Source organism: Liolophura sinensis, chromosome 6, assembly GCF_032854445.1.
Source record: "Liolophura sinensis isolate JHLJ2023 chromosome 6, CUHK_Ljap_v2, whole genome shotgun sequence".
Lineage (NCBI taxonomy): Eukaryota > Metazoa > Mollusca > Polyplacophora > Chitonida > Chitonidae > Liolophura > Liolophura sinensis.
In genome coordinates this window covers 420,641-435,017 of record NC_088300.1, presented here as the reverse complement: position 1 = coordinate 435,017, position 14,377 = coordinate 420,641, and the positions used below count along the sequence as shown (strand labels likewise).

Below are 14,377 nucleotides of genomic sequence, written 5' to 3'. Positions count from 1 at the left end.
ACATCGTGTGTGTACAGGAAACCTGCCGAGTGACCTATGGAGGTTGTGGCTATTTACGTCGTGTGTGTGTACAGGAAACACGCTGAGTGACCTGTGGAGGTTGTGGCTATTTATGTTGTGTGTATACAGGAAACACACCGAGTGACCTGTGGAGGTTGTGGCTATTTATGTTGTGTGTATACAGGAAACACGCTGAGTGACCTGTGGAGGTTGTGGCTATCCACGTCGTGTGTATACAGGAAACACGCCGCGTGACCTGTGGAGGTTGTGGCTATCTACGTCGTGTGTATACAGGGAACACGCCGCATGACCTGTGGAGGTTGTGGCTATCTATGTCGTGTATATACAGGAAACCTGCCGAGCGACCTGTGGAGGTTGTGGCTATTTACGTCGTGTGTGTGTACAGGAAACACGCTGAGTTGACCTGTGGAGGTTGTGGCTATTTATGTTGTGTGTATACAGGAAAACACACCGAGTGACCTGTGGAGGTTGTGGCTATTTATGTTGTGTGTATACAGGAAACACGCCGAGAGACCTGTGGAGGTTGTGGCTATTTATGTTGTGTGTATACAGAAACACGCCGAGTGACCTGTGGAGGTTATGGCTATTTATGTCGTGTGTGTATACAGGAAACGCGCCGAGTGACCTGTGGAGGTTGTGGCTATTTACGTCGTGTGTGTACAGAAAACACGAAGAGTGAACTGTGGAGGTTGTAGCTATTTATGTCGCGTGTGTACAGAAACACGCCGAGTGATCTGTGGAGGTTATAGCTATTTACATCATGTGTATACAGAAAACATGCTGACTTACAGGAGCTGCTATCAATCCTAGAGCTGATCTCCATATTAAGGTCGCCCCACACAGATCAATCAATGTTCCATCGTGTAAAATGTTGTCCTCGGCCTCAATCTGAAAATAGTCATACACAAAACCATTTTTTTTACTGCGTCAGTCTCCTTTAACAACTGAGCTGTGCTGAAGATACAGATAACATAAACCATTTAAGTGAAATGTTCACCAGAAATAGCCATGGATTCCCTCGCTTGACAAGGACATAATAATAGCCAAAGTAATGTGTAACCTGCACAATGTTTTCATATTTTAATGATTTCCCCTCAACATATCCACTGGGCATTCAGTCACCACTCTCCCCTGTAACAATCTCCCTCAATGCATTTGTGAATGGGGATAGAGGCCCACTGGGCATTCGGTGACTACTCTCCCCCTGTAACAATCTCCCTCAATGGGTTTGTGAATGGGGATAGAGGCCCACTGGGCATTATGGTCACCACTCTCCCCCTGTAACAATCTCCCTCAATGGGTTTGTGAATGGGGATAGAGGCCCACTGGGCATTCGGTGACTACTCTCTCCCTGTAACAATCTCCCTCAATGAGTTTGTGAATGGGGATAGAAGCCCACTGGGCATTTGGTCACCACTCTCCCTTGTAACAATCTCCATCAATGGGTTTGTGAATGGGGATAGAGGCCCACTGGGCATTACGGTCACCACTCTCCCCCTGTAACAATCTCCCTCAATGGGTTTGTGAATGGGGATAGAGGCCCACTGGGCATTCGGTGACCACTCTCTCCCTTGTAACAATCTGTCTCAATGGGTTTGTGAATGGGGACAGGGGCCCATTGGGCCTTTGGTCACCACTCTCCCCCTGTAACAATCTCCCTCAATGGGTTTGTGAATGGGGATAGATGCCCACTGGGCACTACAGTCACCACACTCCCCTGTAATGATCTCCCTCAATCGGTTTGTGACTGGGAATGGAGGCCCACTGGGCATTCGGTGACTACTCTCCTCTGTAACAATCTCCCTCAATGGGTTTGTGAATGGGGATAGAGGCCCACTGGGCATTTGGTCACCACTCTCCCCTGTAACCATCTCCATCGATGGGTTTGTGACTGGGAATGGAGGCCCACTGGGCATTCGGTGACTACTCTCCCCTGTAACAATCTCCCTCAATGGGTTTGTGACTGGGGATAGAAGGCCACTCTGCATTACAGTCACCACTCTCCCCTGTAACAATCTCCCTCAATGCATTTGTGACTGGGGATAGAGGCCCACTGGGCATTCGGTGACTACTCTCCCCTGTAACAATCTCCCTCAATGGGTTTGTGAATGGGGATAGAGGCCCACTGGGCATTTGGTCACCACTCTCCCCTGTAACCATCTCCATTGATGGGTTTGTGACTGGGAATGGAGGCCCACTGGGCATTCGGTGACTACTCTCCCCTGTAACAATCTCCCTCAATGGGTTTGTGACTGGGGATAGAAGCCCACTCTACATTACGGTCACCACTCTCCCTTGTAACAATCTCCCTCAATGGGTTTGTGAATGGGGATAGAGGCCCACTGGGCATTTGGTCACCACTCTCCCCCTGTAACCATCTCCATCAATGGGTTTGTGACTGGGAATGGAGGTCCACTGGGCATTACGGTCACCACTCTCCCTTGTAACAATCTCCCTCAATGGGTTTGTGAATGGGGATAGAGGCCCACTGGGCATTTGGTCACCACTCTCCCCTGTAACCATCTCCATCGATGGGTTTGTGATTGGGAATGGAGGCCCACTGGGCATTACGGTCGCCACTCTCCCCCTGTAACAATCTCCCTCAATGGGTTTGTGAATGGGGATAGATGCCCCCTGGGTACTACGGTCACCACACTCCCCTGTAATAATCTCACTCAATCGGTTTGTGACTGGGGATGGAGGCCCACTGGGCATTCGGTGACTACTCTCCCCTGTAACAATCTCCCCCAATGGGTTTGTGACTGGGGATAGAAGCCCACTCTGCATTACGGTCACCACTCTCCCCTGTAACAATCTCCCTCAATGCATTTGTGACTGGGGATAGAGGCCCACTGGGCATTCGGTAACTACTCTCCCCCTGTAACATTCTCCCTAAATGGGTTTGTGACTGGGGATAGAAGCCCACTGGGCATTATGGTCACCACTCTCCCTTGTAACAATCTCCATCAATGGGTTTGTGAATGGGGATGGAGGCCCAATGGGCACTATGGTTACCACTCTCCCCTGTAACAATCTCCCTCAATGGTTTTGTGACTGGGCATGGAGGCCCACTGGGCATTATGGTCACCACTCTCCCCTGTAACAATCTCCCTCAATGGTTTTGTGACTGGGCATGGAGGCCCACTGGGCATTCGGTCACCACTCTCCCCCTCTAACAATCTCTCTCAATGGGTTTGTGACTGGGCATGGAGGCCCACTGGGCATTCGGTCATCTTTCTCCCCCTGTAACAATCTCTCTCAATGGGTTTGTGACTGGGGATAGAGGCCCACTGGGCATTATGGTCACCACTCTTCCCTGTAAAAATCTCCCTCAGTGGGTTTGTGAATGGGGATAGAGGCCCAATGGGCATTTGGTCACCACTCTCCCCTGTAACCATCTCCATCAATGGGTTTGTGACTGGGAATGGAGGCCCACTGGGCATTACGGTCACCACTCTCCCCCTGTAACAATCTCCCTCAATGGGTGTGTGAATGGGGATAGAGGCAAACTGGGCATTCGGTGACTACTCTCCCCTGTAACCATCTCCATCAATGGATTTGTGACTGGGAATGGAGGCCCACTGGGCATTACGGTCGCCACTCTCCCCTGTAACAATCTCCCTCAATGGGTGTGTGAATGGGGATAGAGGCAAACTGGGCATTCGGTGACCACTCTCCCCCTGTAACAATCTCGCTTAATGGGTTTGTGACTGGGGATAGAGGCCCACTGGGCATTACGGTCACCTTTCTCCCTTGTAACAATCTTCCCTCAATGGGTCAGTGACTGGGCATGGTGGCCCACAGGGCATTACAGTCACTACTCGCCCCTGTAAGAAACTCCCTCAATGGGTTTGTGACTGGGGATAGAGGCCCACTGGGCATTCGGTGACCACTCTCCCCCTGTAATAATGCCCACTGGTCATTATGGTCACCACTCTCCCCTGTAACAATCTTCCTCAATGAACATCAATGTAAAATGATGTGACACTGTAATACATTTAGTGTTTTTTGACTCACCAGACTGCTCATGTGAGGAGCTGATCTAGACTCCCTGAGTGCATATATCCCTCCACCAATAGAAACTTCCCGCCACACCCCGGTCCGTGATTGGCTGGAAAAGCCGCCCTTAGGGTGCATGATGAAAACCCCATTGGTGGTGAGGCCGTCAATCTCCTCCCCTGCATGCCACTTCACAGCTTTCTCCTGAGGATGGACACAATGATAGATGAGAGTCTCAATGAGGAGCGAACCATCAATGCTGCCTCTGTACACATGGGGTCCTAATGATGGAAGCAAGTCTTATCCGGTGAACTCCATGTATGACCACACAAGACAGAGCAGCTGACCATTTATTGTCACCATGGTCACCATGAACAATGGAGGCGGGGAAACTGAGAAAATTCCCTGTCTCAGTAGTCTGTAGTAAGACATCTTGCATACATATACATAATCATTTGATTTTGCTGAAATGAACAGTTTATAAATAACTCTCTTAAGATCATATGCGACTCATCAATTTAAGTCCTTTTATCCATTTTACTGAATATTTCTCCTGAATACATAATGTTAATAGCGACGACTGGAGAGAGCAGACATACCCCTAAAAATATATTCCTGCCCGAGTCAAAGCCGGCAGCATATATCCTGGCGGTGTACGGAGGATTTCTGTCCACTACGATACGACAGGCGAAACGCGAGATTGTACTCTGTGTCACCTGAGTGTTCTCTGTTCGCATGTCGCCCGGAATGGTATCCATGACAACAAAGTCTATGGGTCCTTCCGATGAGCGGCCAATCTGGAAACAACAGACGTGATAAGAATAGTCAACAACTTGTGATCCACCTCCCACCCCTTGCTCCCTGATAGCCTTGTCACAGTAAGTGTTTTTCAATGTAAAATAAATGGGATCCTCTCGTTATTCTTATATATGAGGTCAGGTGCATATAATTGTGAACTTTTGACAAAAAAAAAACACCTGCAGTACTCTTACATCATTTACATTAATATTTTATGGTGTGTTTCGTTGTCCATAAAGTGCAAACAATTCAAAATTCTCAGTCATTTTTTCAGTACACAAACTCCATGTAAAGGGACAAATAAAGCAAGTTGCCTTACCATACTGATAAATGGGACTGAGGGGAACATCACTCTGGTCTGGTCCCAACTCAAAACATTTAAAAACACTTAAAAAAAACCCCCCAACAACAACAACATATTTTCTAGAGTTGCACAAGAACTAACCTGGAACATGTCTGTATCCTGGTCCTCCATGTACTCCACAACAACAGCCTGGTTCCGGGACAAGGTGTAGGACACCGAGTGCTGGGCAGAGTCCTGTACCACCTGATCAACAACAACATGTGACTATGAGAGTCCACAAAGTCACACAAAAACACAGATAAATAATGCTAAATTTACCAGATACATGTTGCTGACCACTGATACCGAGGGATGAGCAGACCATCAGTACAGACAGATTATACATTCTGTCACACAATATTCATGGATTAAGCTTAGATCAACACTACTGACATAAGAACAAATAATCACTGCTTTCATTTCAACAGATTTTTTTTTGTTATTTGGTTTCTTTTTTTCATTTCTCTCATGCTGGTACTGTACTTCTTTGTGTTGCACTGTGACCGCAGAGTCTAACTGTGGACATTGACCATGAGTCTGTATGCCATCAGGAATGGGCCACTCACCAAACTGCCCCCTTCTGTACACATGTACCAGTACCCTAGGTCATCTGAATGGTGTGTCGGAACATGGCCTGCTGTGGGACAGCAATGGCAGATTGACATTTCCCAACAGGTGCTTGTGTGTGGGTCAATCTGTCTGATACATCCACTATATTTGTCTGTTAATTGCTCTTATTGATCTAGCACAAGACTCTGGGGCCATAAATCACCTGATCTGCATGCATCGTTTATCTGTGCCAGTGAGGGTGGAGGGGTGGTTGGGACATGTAAAACTTGATAGGGTGCTAGCGGCTACATCCTAAACTAGGGTTCAAAATTAAGAGTGCATGGTCAGTGCACATGAAACATATAATTCCTCCCGTGTCAGCGGCTTGTACTATGAGCTTTAAATGTAACATATCAATTTTTTTTTCACTAGGACCATTAAAAACAGGTGATACAACAATATTAATGCACATTTTGAGAAGTAAACTAAGTGTACTGAAATATTACATACTGACAGCACTTAATGTAACAGGATTGGCAGCGAATAAAGCTCAACACAGCTGGTTTTATCCCAGCTGATTGAATCATGATGGATCACAAATTCATTCAGCATTCTTCATTCTCACAAACTTCCATTGCTAGAAATTTAAGACATGTCAGGTTGCTATTACAGGTGGTATAAAGTTTTCATTTGTACCTTTTGACCATCAGGTCTTTCAAATCTAGCGAAGGAACATGGCAAAGATTGGGTTTACATTGGTTTTACCCGCACCAATCTACAGCAATGTATTAAAGTAAAACCTACAAAACTACATGTGGGTGTGCAGCCAGAAACACAAATCCTACTAGTACAGGTAGATTATGTTGTTCACATTTCTATAAAGGCAGGCCATGTTCTGCATACTACTGTAAACGCTGGTCACATTCTTCATAATACTGTAGATGCAGATCTTTATACTGATCGGGTTAGGTTCACTGCACTACTGTAAAGACAAGCCACGTTCTTCATGCTACTGTAAAGGCAGGTCACATTCTTCATGCTACTGTAAAGACAAGCCACGTTCTTCATGCTACTGTAAAGGCAGGTCACATTCTTCATGCTACTGTAAAGACAAGCCACGTTCTTCATGCTACTGTAAAGGCAGGTCACATTCTTCATGCTACTGTAAAGACAAGCCACGTTCTTAATGCTACTGTAAAGGCAGGTCACATTCTTCATGCTACTGTAAAGACAAGCCACGTTCTTAATGCTACTGTAAAGGCAGGTCACATTTTTCAGGCTACCATATAGGTAAATCATGATCTGCAAGCTACTATAAAGGCAGAGCTTTACATTGATCAGCCACATGAGCTTTTCATCCCCATAAATTTGGAAAAATGTTATATTTGTGTCCCTGATAGAGATCTCAACATCTGACATAGAGCTAGGTTTTGTAATTCATGGCAACTACAGCATCGCTTTGTATATGGAGATACACCAAACATGTAGGTGTAAACAGATGGGCAGATTGACATCAATCTAAATGGATATGAAATAAATGAATGCTGCTGTACAGACAGTTGGAACCATTAATGAATTTAAGGTTTCTCTTGACATGAATGAGTTTTTATTGATCAGCACAGATGGGAAATTGGCAAGCTTTGCTTGGATTTGCTGTGCATGGGCCATCCATCAGTGTAGGAGCAATATCCTCAGTATCTGCCCCAGTCAGCCCTAAACTTCTGCCAACAATGTATTAAATATAACCTGTGAACGACAAAACTGACATTGAGGCCAGGGTCAAGGGAGAGGGGAGACCAGGGTCAAGTGAGATGGGAGACAAGCGGCTACTAACACAGCCTTACTGATCACAGCTTCTATGTTATCGATGCTCTGAAGCCACTGTAATGAGCCAAGATTCTGTATCAACACTCTCCCCATTTGTGTTAAAGGCCTTATAAAATGAACTTCTTAGTACAAGTATTATTGAGCCTTACAAAATAATTTTGAGAATTTATACAAACACCAAAGAAAACAATGAGTGTTGTAAGGAAGCCTGAAGTCAAGTTGTTCACAGACTTTTACAATAGTTTCTGCACCACCTGAACATCTGCATCTGACTATTTCTCTCAAAAATGACTCCTTTTCAGGAGACCAATCAGCAGAACTATTCTCTCACTTGTATCAGTGTACGTCTCAATATATGTAGAACGGGAATACAGTAGGCAAAACAGGAATGCAGTAGGTAAAACGGGAATGAATGTAGTAAATAAACGGGAATGAATGCAGTAGGTAAAATGAGAATGCAGTAGGTAAAATGAGAATGCAGTAGGTAAAACAGGAATACTGCAGGTAAAACAGGAATACTGTAGGTAACACAGGAATACAGTATGTAAAACGGGAATGCAGTAGGTACATGTGAAAGAGGAATGGAGTAGGTAAACTGGGAATGCAGTAGGTAAAACGGGAATACAGTCTGTAAAACGGGAATGCAGTAGGTAAAACGGGAATGCAATAGGTAAAACAGGAATGCAGCAGGTAAAACAGGAATGCAGCAGGTAAAATGAGCATACAGCAGGTAAAACAAGAATACAATATGTAAAACGGGAATGCAGTAGGTAAAACGGGAATGCAATAGGTAAAACAGGAATACTGTAGGTAAAATGGGAATGCAGTAGGTAAAATGGGAATACAGCAGGCAATACAGGAATGCAATAGGTAAAACTGGAATACAGAAGGTAAAATGAGCATACAGCAGGTAAAACAGGAATACAGTAGGCAAAAGGTGAATGCAGTAGGTAAAATGGAAATGCAGTAGGTAAAACAGGAATACTGTAGGCAAAACAGGAATGCTGTAGGTAAAACAGGAATGCAGTAGGTAAAACAGGAATACAGTAGGCAAAACAGGAATGCAGCAGGTAAAATGGGAATGCAGCAGGTAAAACAGGAATACAGTAGGCAAAAGGTGAATACAGTAGGCAAAAGGTGAATACAGTAGGTAAAAAGGGAATGCAGCAGATATAACAGGAATACAGCAGGTAAAATGGAAATGCAGTAGGTAAAACGGGAGGGCAATAGATAAAATAGGAATACAGCAGGTAAAATGGGAATGCAACAGGTAAAACTGGACTACAGCGAGCAAAACGGGAATACAGTAAGCAAAACGGAAATACAGTAGGTAAAACAGTAATACAGCAGGTAACACAGGAATACAGCAGGCAAAACAGGAATGCAGTACGTAAAACAGGAATACAGCAGGCAAAAGGTGAATACAGTAGGTAAAACAGTAATACAGCAGGTAAAACAGGAATACAGCAGGCAAAACAGGAATGCAGTACGTAAAACAGGAATGCAATAGGTAAAACAGGAATACAGCAGGTAAAATGGGAATGCAGCAGGTAAAACTGGAATACAGCGAGCAAAAAGGGAATACAGTAAGCAAAACGGAAATACAGTAGGTAAAACAGTAATACAGTAGGTAAAAACAGTAATACAGCAGGTAAAACAGGAATACATCAGGAAAATCCTGATTTTCAAACCAGGATGTATCACGCAATAGATTTATGTATAATTGTGCTCAAATTGACATGTAAAAGTGTCAAACCTCTATTATACTGTAACTCACACTGTGAATACACACAGGAAATAACTACAAGGAAACTGACTCACTTTGCACACCTGTTACTCTGTGCACCTGTTAACCTTGGTAAATTCTTAAAGCAAACACCAAAAAGACAGCAAGCAATGCAGGATGTAATGCAATGTATAGCTTTTTTTCCACATTTTTTTTGTACCACTTAGCTAGTTTGAATGAATGAATAACTATGGCTTCCCGACACTTTTAATAGTATTGCAGCCATATTGTGGAGAGAACATGTCTAAACCAGGAGACAGTATATGGTTTCAGCTGCAATTATCAGAACATCCAAAATAAAAAACAAACAACAGTTGAAATTCAAAAACTAAATTCATATTTTTAAATATATCATCTGAGAAAGTGTACACAGAAAAGCAGGATTCAAATGAAAGTCAAATGTACATATTCAAATACTCAAATTGAGTACAATACGTAAGAAAAACCATCACCATAAGTGCAGGTTAAAGTAATTACAATCTAGCTTAGGTTTTTATAAATTGTGATCACAGAAGTTCAGAATGTACATGTATGAACTTGAATTGAACATCATGCTGGCTTCCTCTCCGGTCGTACGTGGGAAGGTCTACCAGCAACCTGCGGATGGTTGTGGATTTCCCCCTGGGCTCTGCCCAGTTTCCACCCACCATAATCATGGCTGCCGTCATATAAGTGCAATATTCTTGAGTACGGCGTAAAACACCAATCAAATAAATAAAATGAATTAAACACTCCTGGAGGCACCATCGACGAGTCTTGAAACAAGGCTTGTAGACACAACATGATCAATACTTCTACAGTGTCCCCATTTGGTGAAGGAGAAAAAACACAGTCAGTAATATATGCATGGTATGTCCAAGTACATGTGTACAGTGTGTGTGTTTTTGTAGGCTCAGCATTTGCATGAGCTTGCACATGTATAACTGATACTGTCCAAATCACAACAGGCCAGCCTTTAAAAGATCTTTGTTGAAAGCCCTATAAGAAAAAATAAGTGGTTGGTTAGCTGGCAGGAAAATCTATTCTCTTTATTTGGGTAATAAAAACAATAGGGATTTTATTTAAAATAATTAAACATGGAGAGAAAATATTTTAAAAAACTTTTTTTGGAAGGGTCCGTTGTATTTTCAATGATGGCCTGATAACATTTAAATGTGCACAGGTGAACAGCTAAATTTCTGAGTGCTGTAAGATTGACCAACAAATCCCTGCATTTGTGTTAAACATTTGGGAAACAGATGAATCAATATCAGTTATGGGAGTATTTATCTACCTGAGTTTATGCTAACAGAAATTCTGCAGAGGAATGTGATGTAAAATGTGTATGAGCTACACCAAATCTCAGATGGCAATAGAGAGGCCAGACCATCAAAGGTTACCTGGACTTTGTACAGGCACATCTCTACCAATACCTCACCAGGAATTCTAAGTCATCAGTTCCCTGCACTGATTGTACTGTAAACAAATACCATAAATAATTTTCGCTCAAAAAAGTGCAATTTTAGAGGCATATAAATGCCATAGAACATCAATCTTCTGTCTTAACAGCGAACAAACCTCAAAACACCTTTCCACGATCAATACAACTCTTAGAACCTGTAAAAATGAACTACTCTGTCAAAATCACAATTTTACATCATTTTATACAGTACACTATATTTCTGTGTTGAGTACAAGGTTGCAAACCAGCTGTAAGGTAGAGGTGAAATGTTCCTAGTCACCAGAGAATACCATCAGAAATAAAACATTTCCTTTACAATGAACCAGTGTCTCAAATAAATTCATTATTAAAATTAACAACCTGTCTATTGGCCATTACACAGCAATTATATATGGGTAGAATTACTAAAGACCTGTATGTAATGTGAACTGTTCAATGCTGTGAGTAAAGCTGTCATGAAGTGACATCAATTGGCTTGAGCATACACCCTATCAGTTCCACAGGGTCACAACAGCCTGTAATGTAATTACACCTAATGGCCTTCCATAAATCAGACAAATTAGAACACCATTAGTGTAAACACCCCCACTCCCCCAACCCACCCCCACTCACTTCCCAGGGTAACTGTGACACTTTTCAACATTACCTAAATGGTCTGCTGCTATAACTCAGTATCACTGGAGATGAAAACTGTCCCCTTGATGAGAATCGAACATCTGATCACACTGACCTGTGACAATTAACATGTACAGGTACATTCAGCGAAGGCCAGCTAAATAACTTCAACATACCTCGCAGTTTTATCCAATTACAGATGTTTAACAGGCTTTCTCTGCACCACATCCATATCTTAACCTCTCAATGTTATCCATTAACCACCTGTCAATTTTATCCATTAACCGCTTGTAAATTTTATCCATTATGAAATAAATGCAATAAATTAAATTTCTCAGCACATGTATAGAGCAAGACTAACAGGATGTTTACGGTATGAAAGCAAATATTTATGTTACAAACACTATTAGATAATAAAAATACTAAACTCAAACTGCCACATAAAAAAGCTTTTCTGATCTGGAGGTGACACCAATTATGTGAAAACACAACTGACAAAAAAAAAACCCTGTTAATTTCAATCTGAGCTTACTAGATGGAAACCCATTGCAATATACAAATGGTACAAAGCTGCGAACATCTACAAGGACAGAACATAAAGGCACAATGTAATACATGTGTTCAGTGATGATGACAAACATAAAGGTGAAATGTAATACATGTATGTATTCAGTGATGATGACAAACATAAAGGCGCAATGTAATACATGTATTCAGTGATGATGACAAACATAAAGGTGAAATGTAATACATGTATTCAGTGATGATGACAAACATAAAGGTGCAATGTAATACATGTATGTATTCAGTGATGATGACAAACATAAAGGTGCAATGTAATACATGTATTCAGTGATGATGACAAACATAAAGGTGCAATGTAATACATGTATGTATTCAGTGATGATGACAAACATAAAGGTGCAATGTAATACATGTATTCAGTGATGATGACAAACATAAAGGTGCAATGTAATACATGTATTCAGTGATGATGACAAACATAAAGGTGCAATGTAATACATGTATGTATTCAGTGATGATGACAAACATAAAGGTGCAATGTAATACATGTATTCAGTGATGATGACAAACATGAAGGTGCAATGTAATACATGTATTCAGTGATGATGACAAACATAAAGGTGCAATGTAATACATGTATTCAGTGATGATGACAAACATAAAGGTGCAATGTAATACATGTATGTATTCAGTGATGATGACAAACATAAAGGTGCAATGTAATACATGTATGTATTCAGTGATGATGACAAACATAAAGGTGCAATGTAATACATGTATGTATTCAGTGATGATGACAAACATAAAGGTGAAATGTAATACATGTATTCAGTGATGATGACAAACATAAAGGTGCAATGTAATCCATGTATGTATTCAGTGATGATGACAAACATGAAGGTGCAATGTAATACATGTATTCAGTGATGATGACAAACATAAAGGTGCAATGTAATACATGTATTCAGTGATGATGACAAACATAAAGGTGAAATGTAATTCATGTATTCAGTGATGTACACAAACAACCCCAATAGGTATACATGTATGGTAACATGTATATATGTACAGCAGCATGTATACAATGTACAGTAACATGTATACAATGTACAGTAACATGTATACAATGTACAGTAATATGTATACATGTACAGTAACATGTATACATGTGAATAATACTGTCAGTCCAAGTGAGATTGTGTGAACCATGTGCTGTGATTTAGATGGAAATGTAGTTATGCAATTAGAGGGGGAAAGGGTACAGATTGTGTAAACAAGGGCTGAGAAGGTCAGGGAAATCAACACAGAAATTAACCATCTGAATAATCAGTAACCATGGTAATGTGCATGAAATGTGCCATTACCCAGAACAAGCAATTGCTCCTACTATTCACAAGACTGAAAAGACACCAAATGTAAATGAGAATTAACAAGTGACAATAATGGTACATTTGCAACACTGACCTTGTGAATGTAAAAAGAGCATGTATGAGCTTGTGTTATATCAAGGTCAATGGCTTCACAAGACAGCAGCTCAACCATGTTTGTCTTTCTGCATCCTCATCCCTCATTTGGCATGCAAGGCCACTACCCCTTTTTAAGATGAAAAAAATTACTGTAAATCTATGAACTATTCTAAAACAAGCTTTTATTTCCTACTTGGCTTGTCTAAAACAGTGTCTTCGTACAATAAAAAGTAAACTCTGAATCAGTCTTTGAAATAACGCCCCTTAGTAAATACGCAGAGGGCCATTTAGACAGTCATGTCTCACTTGATGTATTATTTCTGACTAATCATGCTGAACTGATTTTCAACAGTTATAATGATGGCTCAAGTCTGGCATTTATTGTTTGTACTTTTCGAGTGTCTAATCCACTCCACTTTTCAGAAGTATTATAGTTCTCACCCCACTGTTCAGTTCTCACCCACACTGCCCAGTTCTCACCTCACACTGTTTAGTTCTCACTCCACACTGTTCAGTTCTCAACCACCACTGTTCAGTTCTCATCCACACCCCCCAAGTTCTCACCCACACTGTTCCATTGTCAACCCACACTGTTCAGTTCTCACTCCCACTGTTCCGTTTTCACCTCACACTGATCCGTTCTCACCTCACAACCCACCACTGTTCAGTTCTCACCCACTCCAACAATGGCTTCTCATGCTTGCTCAAGTACTGGAAGTTGATCGTATTTAACATCTGGCCTAGGATGTGTATTTATTTAGGATTGTAAACATCATTTTCATGTATACATTTTGATTCTGGCTTAGTTCTTCTACTGTTTTCTTTTTCTTTAATTTTCATTTGTGGTAAAAATTATTAACCAATAAACCAGACTACATGTCAAATATTGAAAATATTTGGTATGGCCTCAGATCAAGTTTAATTTCTTGTAAACTTGTGTATAGGAAGTTACTGGGTATATGTGTATATAATGTTATTAGCCGGGACGCATGTTTCACTTGTTACTC

General features: G+C 41.7%; 1 protein-coding gene across 1 annotated transcript in view; it reads right to left on the bottom strand.

The window, feature by feature from the left end:
* Nucleotides 1-14,377, bottom strand: part of LOC135469349 (uncharacterized) — a 54,073-nt gene that overhangs the window by 2,750 nt on the left and 36,946 nt on the right. Inside the window, exons 10-13 of the mRNA XM_064747977.1 lie at nt 5,264-5,365; nt 4,620-4,817; nt 4,039-4,224; nt 811-909 (exon numbers count right to left, since the gene is read on the bottom strand). Coding sequence (XP_064604047.1) covers nt 811-909; nt 4,039-4,224; nt 4,620-4,817; nt 5,264-5,365 — 585 coding nt within the window. The remainder of the gene's footprint in view (nt 1-810; nt 910-4,038; nt 4,225-4,619; nt 4,818-5,263; nt 5,366-14,377) is intronic.